This window comes from Mastigoproctus giganteus, chromosome 1 (assembly GCF_048544385.1).
Source record: "Mastigoproctus giganteus isolate SK-2022 chromosome 1, ASM4854438v1, whole genome shotgun sequence".
NCBI lineage: Eukaryota > Metazoa > Arthropoda > Arachnida > Uropygi > Thelyphonidae > Mastigoproctus > Mastigoproctus giganteus.
The window spans coordinates 91,303,112-91,313,782 of NC_143575.1; the positions used below are offsets into that span (position 1 = coordinate 91,303,112).

At 38.6% G+C, this 10,671-nt stretch overlaps 1 protein-coding gene across 1 annotated transcript in view; it reads left to right on the forward strand.

Moving 5' to 3' along the window:
• The window catches only part of LOC150090990 (patched domain-containing protein 3-like), an 85,802-nt gene extending 78,367 nt beyond the window's left edge, over positions 1 to 7,435 (forward strand). The window contains exon 3 of the mRNA XM_090373725.1: positions 4,088 to 7,435. Coding sequence (XP_090229851.1) covers positions 4,088 to 5,913 — 1,826 coding nt within the window. The 3' untranslated portion in view covers positions 5,914 to 7,435. The remainder of the gene's footprint in view (positions 1 to 4,087) is intronic.
• Positions 7,436 to 10,671: the final 3,236 nt, after the last annotated feature.

Genomic DNA, 10,671 nt, shown 5'->3' on the forward strand with positions numbered 1-10,671 from the left:
GTATATAACCCATAAACATGACTGACCTCAACCTACCTGGATGGACACATAGCCCATGAATGACATCAGGGCACAGGTTCCGACTGCTTCGTTGTACCAATATCTTTTCCCCACCTTGAACAGCAGGTTTGCTGCCAGTGCGCCAATTGGCGACCGAGCTGGGCACTCTTTCTTGGCTTTCTTTCCACTCCACTTCCCTGGCAGGGAGGGGGTAGGTGCCTGTCCTCTTGTCTCCTCCCTTCCTCGCCACCCCCATTTTTCTTTCTGGTGGGGCATGGGCATGCCCCACTGACACCTATTGGGGTCGCCTCCCCTATTGACTCCATATTTCTGTCTCCCCCCCAGTCTTTAGTCTCCCTCCCCTACTCTATCTGTGCACAAGCGATTGCCCTACACATCCAAATTTAATCATGTCCAAATTACTGTTTCCCAATAGTTTCGGCCTGTCAAATCCTAGCGCTCTCAACCCCCCCTCACGCGAAAAATCAAAAAAAAAAAAAAAAAAATTTTTTTTTTTTTTTTTTTTTTTTTTAGGTCCTAGCCACTGAAATCTCAGGAAATTAGGTGGCAGGACCTGCCAGAGTAAATAATTATAATGCTAGTATACCTGGCCTGCCTCCACAGGGCTCAGTGTGGACAACGTTGGGCCTCAGCAGGGTCAGCGGCTAAATGGCCAGAAGAACAACGGTACATAACACTATACGTATACAATATCAACACACTTTTAAATCTCTGGCCTTTCCAGTGAACTAGCACACCTACAATGAAAGCAACGCGGAGATGGGGGAAATCCATGGTGCCGCTTGACACTAAATACACTCTACACTCCCTCCCCTGCCTTCCCCCATACTTCGCCTGGTGGGGCTCGTCTCCACTGACCTCTTTGGGGATGCCTACTCTTTCATCCCTATTCTTCTATCTGTTTTCCCACCCAGTCTTCAGGCGCCTCCGTAGCCGGGTGTGCAGGAGCAGCAGTGCATAGCACATGCTTCATGATTAGACTGGGGTTCGAGCCCGTGACCACCAAATACGGAGGATGTAGAAAGGTCAGGGAATGACCACCGCATATCCCGGAGCAATATGGCCTTAGTTGCTAATGCTCCTAAAAAAAAAAAAAATAACATAATCCAGTCTTCACTCTCTCTCACTAAACCGACCGGGTACACTCCTTAACAATGCCGCCAAATTCTAATCAACGTCTAAATTCTAGCGCTTTCATGTAAATCTCTTTCGGCCAAATTCTAGTGTACACTCCTTTTTTGTGGTCTTTCATCTAACGTATAGCCTCGCGTCTAAATTTAATAACATCAAAATTTTGCCCGACCTATTAGGCCTTTTAACACATCTCTCTAGAGTTCAACCCCAACGAGCGATTCCAAACAGCAATCCCACATTAATGTCAAACGTATGATTTTTTTTTTTTTTTAGGTCCTAGCCACTGAAATCCCAGGAAACTAGGTGGCAGGACCTGCCAGAGCAACTTGTTGTGATACTGGATACACCCGGCTAGCCTCCACGTGGCGAGGTATGGGCAACGTCGGGCCCCACTAAGGGCCTGGCGGCCAATAAGCCGGACAAACAATGGGCACAGCACATCACACTGCACAGACATGGCCCACACACACACTTTCAAGTATCTGGCTTGACAGTGTACTGTCCTTAATACAGCGAACACACGCGTAGATGGGAGAAATCCCAGGTGCCGTCTGACACGAACATACCTCATACCACTGGACTGTCATCTAATAAACCTCCTTATGCCTCCTTTACTGATATGAAATTAGGCTTTCAACATATTACCTTGCACTTATAACAAAATACATCATGTAATATCTATAAACAAAACACTCACTTCAGTTGATGTGCGAAATGGCGTGGTATTTATTGAGCAACCTTAGGATAATGTTATTAAATAACGGTATAATAACGTGTCAGCCCACATTTCATTTAATTGCACAGTATATCCTCATCAGTAGACTGAATTAATTTTTGACAATAGGAAGGAGGTATTTTGGTTCATTTCCCCTTAAATATAGCGGTCAGTTAGCTACTAACAGCGGTCATTTTGGCGTGGTCCATCCCCAATGGTTAACCTCAAACGTGCTCAATGGGATTAAAGTTGGAAGGCAGGTCAATGAAGCTTATGCAAGCTCATGTCTTCAATCCAAGTCATTACAGTCTGTGCAATAAGACATTGTACATTGCCATTCTTAAATAGTTAAGGTCCCTACCACATTTTTCTTACATTGCTGCCACAGTGTAAGAAAAGCAAAATGTCCAGAATATCAATGTACCACTTGCCACTCATTGTTCCAGAAATCAGTGATCCAAGACGAAACTGAAAATGTTACGAAACCGAATGCTGATTGATAAAATATCTTATTTTTAATAATAAAGTATGTGCATGACATTATGGTGTTCTGCAGCAGAATAAAAAAAAAAAAAAAAAAAACATGAGAAACAACCCCATATGGTGACAGTTCCTCCGATAAACTTGGCAAATGGGACGACACACTCCGGTAAATAACGTCCTCAGGGAATACGCCAGACCCGAGTAACACGCGATCAGATCAGAAAATCATATACAGCGATTCGGCACTTCATAACACATTAATGAGACCAATTATGATGGGTTGTGCACAGATTAGTCAACGCTGTACACGACTTGCTTGGCACAAGTTATCACGTAGCCGTGATATTTGACTTGTGTGCTTCAAGCTCTTCTGACAAATTTCATTCTACGTATTCTGCCATCTACCAGAAAGTTTCCCGATTGTAGGAGCACCTGGCGTTTCCCTTTAATGATTATGATACCCACCACTGATTTTGGGATGTTGCAATATCACTCCAATTAAATGAATAGACTGATTGCTAGTATAGTATTCTTCAGCCTTCATCTCTGCTAGCTCGGATCTGTCCGAGCGGGATTACTCATCAACTCTACTAACCCGGTGCTACAGACTATATTCTGCTGACGGCAGTTCTACGCCATGGAATCTCTTCTTACGGTTGGCACGTTTCGCTTCTTGAGTCAATCAAACTTCTTGAGTTCGTTGCAAACTCCTATTTAAAGAAATGTCTGTCCAATTACCAATTTTGTTAAACAATGTTGAACTTTTTTTTTTTTTTTTTTTTAGTTTAACTCATATTTGAGATCTCTTCAACTGTTATGAACTTCATTAATTCACCAATCCACTTGTCTTCCTACATCCTATTCTGTCCTGATGATAGGTTTCTCCAGTGAATCCAAAAACGTAGTCAATTATTTTAATAATTGTTTGTGTTAAGTGGAGGAGGGAGGTGAGCTAATAATTTTTCTCCATAAGTTTTTAAATACTCACATCATAGTCTTCTTCAGAACCCAAAATCGAAGCCAAAAGACGGATTCAATAAAAAATCTGAAACGTAGTCAATTTTATTCAGTTATTACGACTAAATAAAATTATTTAGTTAAAATTATTTTAACTAAATAATTTTATATAGTCGTAATTTAGTATGTTATCGGAATTACAGGGGGCCGTAATTCCGATGACCAAAACAACCCAAAAGATAACGAGGAGCACTTGATCATGTCTTTCTTACGTGACAAACTTGGAAACCTACTGAGCAAAGGACCGGTGAAAACGGCCATTGATACAACGGGTGCAGTTGTATCAATTTGTTGTTTTATACCAATAAACTAATTAAATATTTCAGGTGTTGGACTCCTTTTATTAATTTTTCTGATTAATAAGAAAAATTAATAAAAGCCTTCTGGCAATATCCTTCTGAAATTTCAGTAATAAAAGTTTGGTTTCTATTACGTTTCTACAGTTTAACAGCGTCGAGTAGTAAATTCTAACTTTTGGCTCACTGTACAATTTTGTCATATTTTAATTATAAAATAAAACAATTTAGTATGTTAATTAGCAATTGTTTATCATTTATCGAGACTTGATTATATAAGGGCCTTGATAATTAGAATTTCAGATAGTTTCTTCAGAGACTTAATTTTGAACACTAATAGTGTAATAAAATAAGTTATTACTCCACATGTATTTATTTATTTATTGATTGATTATTTATTTTATTATTTTTTTTTTTTCAGAGAACCGATCATGCTGCTTTCGGCTGTTTTGTACAGGGGGCCGTAATTCCGATGACCAAAACAACCCAGAGGATAATAAGGAGCACTTGATGATGTCTTTCCTACGTGACAAACTTGGAAACCTACTGAGCAAAGGACCAGTGAAAACGGCCATTATTATTTTATTCTTAGCTTATCTGGCTGTCGGTCTGTGGGGATGCACGCAGGTGAAGGAAGGGTTGGAGAAATCCAAACTCGCTCGAGAGGATTCCTACTCTGTGTACTATTACCGCCTTGAAGACAAATATTACCGCAAGTATCCGTATCGAATCCAGATAGTCATCAACGAAACTCTAAATTATGCCGATCCAGAAGTCCAGAATATGATGGAAGGCATACTAACGAAATTTGAGGACACCAAATACGTTGCAGATTCATCGCTTACAGAATCGTGGCTCCGAATGTATCTGAGATTTTTAAAGGACGAACGTTCCCAGTTCTTCCTCGAAGGATTTGATTTGACAAAAAAGTCCGATTTCATTCGATGCCTACGAACTATCTTTCTTAAAGTACCGGCATTGTCATTTTTCAAAGATGATATAGTATTCAATGAAGACAAAACAGAAATTACTGCAACACGTTTTGTAGTTCAGGCAAATAACATTCCTGACACAACAACCGATAAAAACATGGTATTGGAACTGAGGTTGATAGCGTCAAATGCCCCCGTAGGCGTGACAGTATTTCACCAATTCTTTATCTTCTTTGATCAGTTCATTTTGGTAAAAGACACTTCTATACAGGCTGTGAGCGTGGCAGCGGCTGTAATGATGGTGATCTCGTTACTCTTCATCCCTAGCACCATTTGTGCCATGTGGGTTGCCTTCTCCATTCTCTCCATAGAGATTGGAGTGGTGGGTTATATGACCTTGTGGAACGTCAATTTGGACTCGATCTCAATGATTAACCTCATCATGTGCATCGGTTTTTCTGTAGACTACTCTGCCCACATCACTTACGCATTCATCACGTCAAAAAAAGACACGAGCGACGAACGAATGAAATCAGCGCTGCATTCCGTGGGGCTGCCCATACTACAAGGAAGTGTGTCTACCATACTGGGAATCATCTCACTGTCCTTTGCGCCTTCTTACATATTCCTGGTGTTTTTCAAGACTGTATTTCTAGTCATCCTGTTTGGAGCCTTACACGGTATCCTGCTGCTTCCCGTCCTCCTCTCCATTTCGGATAGCTGTTGTAAGAAAACGCCTGAGAAAGAACCACCTAAGGAAGTGCTTTCACATCCCTTCTACATCCAGCCTAAAGACGATGACCTCATGGCTGCCAATGTGAACAAAGTGGCAGTCCTAATACCAAGACCAAACTACGGATCGATAGCTCAAGATAAGAACTGGATACCAGAAAATGCCGAAAAGGATCTTGGAATAGGAACAAGCGAAGAGAGCAGCGACGGCAGCTGGAAGGCAGCTAACGATAATCCTCAAAGAAACTCTGGCAGTACGGCCGAATTGACCTCCGTGGGTCAACCTAGTGATACGCCTCATTCGCGGGAACGCGAAAATCATGTAAATCCTGCCTTCGTTCCTGACGAAGCTTCAGAGAATGGTGTATCGCGCAACTCTAGTAGGATGCACGGTTATCACGCTGACCGGGGAGTGCCAAGAAGATGGGAGAGTGCAAATGACAATAATACGATTCCGGTTGGTGTTTCCGAGAGGGAGTGGCACACGGCACCATCAGCAGCCAACCGAGATACAACTCCACTCAGCAGATACATGTCCCGCCTAAACAGCGGTTACATCAGAGAATTCCAGTTGCCCTTGTGATAGATACTGCAGTTCTTTTTGTAATTGTATAAAATATTTTACGTCAAGTATGAGTTGTTCCCGGACAGTTAACATTAAGGGGAGAACCTCTACAAGACATCCAGCGATTTCGTTGCTGGAATGTTTCCGCAAATAACTCAGTTTAGAGCTGGTAATCTTCCGTAATTTTTAAAAGAGGCATTTTTGAGCCTGAGTGAATAACTGGACTTTTCAGCTAGTCAAAATCCCTTTACTCCCATTCAAGGTGGTTTGTAGAGTATGATAAGACCAAAAAACAAATGAAAACTGTTATCAGAAAACAAGTGTCGTTCTTCCTGTAGCGGCCTTCTGTATGTCCAAGTCAGACTGAGGTAATTTTAAGACTGTAGGAAATGTTTTGTTTTCTTTTTTCTACTTTTGAAGAAAATGAGAGCTGAAGATAGCCCCGCTGTGTCAAATTATTATTGTTAATTATTAATAATATCATTAAGGGATTATTGCAAGAGCAGGGTGAAGAGGCATATGTTTATTTCTCTCATACAGTTTTATGCACAATGAACAATGTAAAAGCTCTTCTGTAACCGGTTTTGTAGGCTGCATTCATACCTGTAAGAAAGAGTTTTAAAATTTCGAACATGATTTATAGTAATACAGTTAGAGTTCATTGTTTTTATTCTTGCAATGGAACTGTCGCTCTGCCTGCACTTCATGGTTACTAAAGGCAGGCCCGTGCAATGGTATCTGAGCCACCATCCCTCCATTTATTTTGGTTAACTATGTTATAACCACATAAGAAATGTTTATAAAACCCCTTCCATTTACTAAATTATGTTATAACCATAATAAGAAAAGTTCACATGAAATCCCTTTCTTTTACTAAACTATGTTATAACCATTTAAGAAACATTTATGGATCCCTCTCTTCTGTGTCGGGCCAAGGTGAGTAGCATCCAATGCATTCCTCCCCCCCCTTTGCACGGCCCTGACTAAAGGAAAGATGATATGCAATTTTAACAGCTTAGAATATTTATAAAATACTAGGTGTACAGTCTAAAATAAATTCGAATAACTTACAAATTTTTATTTGTTGGTTTCTATATAGGCATAAAATTCAATTCTGCATATTCCGTTCTAAACTAACTCTCGCACATATAAAGTTTGTTTAAATTTCAAGAATGACTTCAAAATTAATAAAACTCCTAAAACGGCAATAGAGTAACTGAAATTTTAAAAGAAAAGCTTTCTTTACCATATCAATTGTTCTTTATACCCCTTTTAATAATTCATTTTAAGCTTTCCTCTGAAAATCAATAATTCTCATCTTTTTAAATTTCATTATAATCAAAGGTGAAATGCTAAACGAACTGTTTTTATACCCTTATACGCAGTGTAGAGAAATTACTGCGTACCAATAGAGATTGTCAAGTGCCTAAAATTCCTAAAACTAGTTATTTTAATGATTATTTAACTAAGAATAAATGCCATTGTATAAAATGTCTATTTTTGCCATAACTCTCCCTGATGTTAAATATAGCAGTGACATTAATACCTGTGTACTATGCTCAATAATAAAAATGTACATTTATTAGAAAACTGTTGAATCTTCATTTGAAAATTTTTTGATTAATTCCACTCTCCACTTAATTACAAAATAAAATGTAATTTAAATTCGCCAATTGCAATGAATTTCTGAAATATATAAGCAACATAGTCATTGCTGCTGGAATGATGAAACTGTGATGCTGGAGGGGAGAGGGGGATTACGATCTAGAAATGTGGTCTGCGGATCACCATAGAATCTCTGGAGAACAGGTTTCCGAAATTGATTCGTTCTAGTAAAAATGGGTCAGCTACTCCAGCATTAATAATTTTATGTCGCAGAAAGATCTGTACAAGCGAAAATAATCATTACAATAAAATTAGTTTCCGAAACAAAAGGTAGTGGGGTAGGCAATTTTTTTTGTTCTATACGTCCTATTTGAGAATTAAAAGAGCTATAATTAAATGCATTAGGGGCCACGTAGGATAAGCACATTCTGGGGATATGTAAAATATTTTTGTACATCCTGACATAACGTGGTTCCATGAAAGCCGGGAAACATTCTTTTCAGAAAGCTAACTTTTCTGTCTGCACTATTAGTAATAGCACAGTCATCTTAACCATATATTAATAATGTGGCTGCACTGATAACAAAAAAAGTAACTGCAAGATCTTTAAATATACAGTATATAGATAAAATGAATGGAAGTGAGTATTTTGGCACTATTATTAATATTATAAATAAGTTCGCTGAAATATATCCACTCGCTGGACATCCACTTGGCTAACAGTAAGCAAAGGTTTAATTACAAATAATATGTGCAATAACAGAAAGAGCAAACAATTTAGTTACAAATGACAATGAGCACAATCATGAAATTAAAGGTACAGTTTAATTAAACTCAATTATGCAATCAATTGATTGCATAAATAAGTTTTGGTAGAGCAAACCCAGCAAGGACAACGCCATTGGCGTTGTCGAGCCGAGTAGACAATTATACAAACAAATCAAAACAAAAACAACATAATGATCAAGTCTGGGATTGCATTTTACTTAATTTGAGGTCCGGATCACAGATTTTCCCAGTATAAACTTCTTAAAATATGGGAGAAGTTAATACAAGTTATAAAGAATTCTTTTGTTTCATGGAACTAATCCATAGAGATCGATGGAAGACTATTGACGAGTGTAACTTTATTAGTCAGAAGCATTATGTCAATGCATTCAATACCACTATATTTGAAATGGAGCTAGTTCTTGTGAGCAGTGTATTTGTGCAGTCGCAAGGGCTGCAAATCAGGAGCAACCGGTTGGGTGCGTCGGGGATGACTGGAATTTGAGAGATTTTGGAAATGATGACAAACCATCATCGAAGAATGTAAAGTGTAACAGAGAGAGAGAGAGATATCCGGTACTCTATGCAAAGAAATCGCTTGTGATATATAAATGGAGTTTCAGACCAAATGACAGAAATACAGAAGCACTTGGTTACATAACAAATAATTACGTTAGATACTGTGATTCCAGCAACTCCTTGTCTGATAGTCCAGATGGCGAGTTTTTTAGCTTGGTCCGTAGACCATTTCAATAGCCTTGGGGAAAAAGCAAAACTGTTATACTAAAACAGCTAAATATGAATGAACCAGCCCGCTAGAACGTGAAATGTTAATGAGACAATTAACAGATTCCAGGACGACCCCCCCCCCCGGACTGGAAAAGCGCCAGTGTCTGCCCAATCCACAAAGATAGGGCAAAAGATATACAGAGCGGTGAGTTAAGGATACCACACAGGACCACCTTAATAAGAATAGTATCGTTACTGGATCAGAGCTTGGTTTCGTAAAGGGGAAGTCCTGTATGACCAATCTGGTTATTTATTTATAGTGAAGTCATAAAACAGTTGGATGCCAGAAATAACGTCGACATTATTTACTCTCTCTTCAGGAAAGATTTTTATACGGTTCCTCGTGAAATGCTATTATATAAACTGGAGAAAATTGGAATTACTGGTAAGATCCCAGTTTACCAAAATAGGGGCTGGCAAAACGACAGGAGAGAGAGGGTAATCATAACTAGTCATTTTTAGGTGGAAGAGTATATTAAGTGAAGTCCCTCAGGAATCAGTGTTGGGGTGCCTCATGTTTCTAATCAACCTTAATGATACTGACTATGAAGTAGAGGGGAAGTTGTTAAAGTGCACTGATGATTTAAAAAGTACGAAGGATAATTAGTAACTACAAGTAGACCATGCTGATTCAAAATGACTTTGATTTGGTTCCAGATATGGTCTGAAAAATGGCAACTGCAGTTTAATGTTCCAAAATGTAAGGTTTTTCTCCATGGGAACAGAAACAGCAGTTATTTATAAAAAGACGAGGGATAAAAGTGCGAGGCTATGATACAATCGGATGTGAAATTTACCATGAATAACACGTGGCTAGGAATGCCCATAGTGTTCTGTTTATGATTTATAAGAATTTTGTAAGTAGGTAGAGGGATATCATTGTCTTGCTGAATAAGGCGAATGTGTGGCTGCATTTGGAATACTGTATTGTATTTTTATTGTATTTGGAATATAGGCCTGCAGGCCACACCTAAAAACATAGGGTTTCTATGATGATTCTGAGACAAGTGATTAGATTGATGAGGGATGATTGGAAAGCATAGTCTACAAAGCTTGGCAACTAGATATCTGGGGGGGGAGGAACTTAACTAATCTGTACAAGGCTCTGAAGGGAATCAGTAGAATAAACAATGTAAGTATATTTTTGAATGGTATGAAAAACAGAAACCATGTGGAACAAATATAAAATCATAGATAGTAACAGAAGGCTGGATCACACTATGTCTGATATTACCTGCCAAGGTGGGCGAAGGAGAGAGTCTGGTTAGGTTCAAAATAGATTGAATAATCACTTTTTGATAACGAGGAAAGTATGCGTGGTTGGAATATTTTCTGCTTGGTAAATTCGAAATTCTTGCATAATTTATCCATTCTAATACTAATTAATTTTTCCAATAAGAACAAATGTAGCAATTGAACAAGTGTAAACAAAAGTTATGCCTGAAGTAACAGTGATCAACGTCAAAGTACATTTGTACATGTGTTCCATATGATTGTAGTTAAAATTCATGTGACCATTAAATATGGTAAATTATTGTTAAATTTTTGTTGAATGACTATTTGTAAATTCCTCTAGCCTATGAATGATTTGTCCGTGCTGAAATATAAATAGGA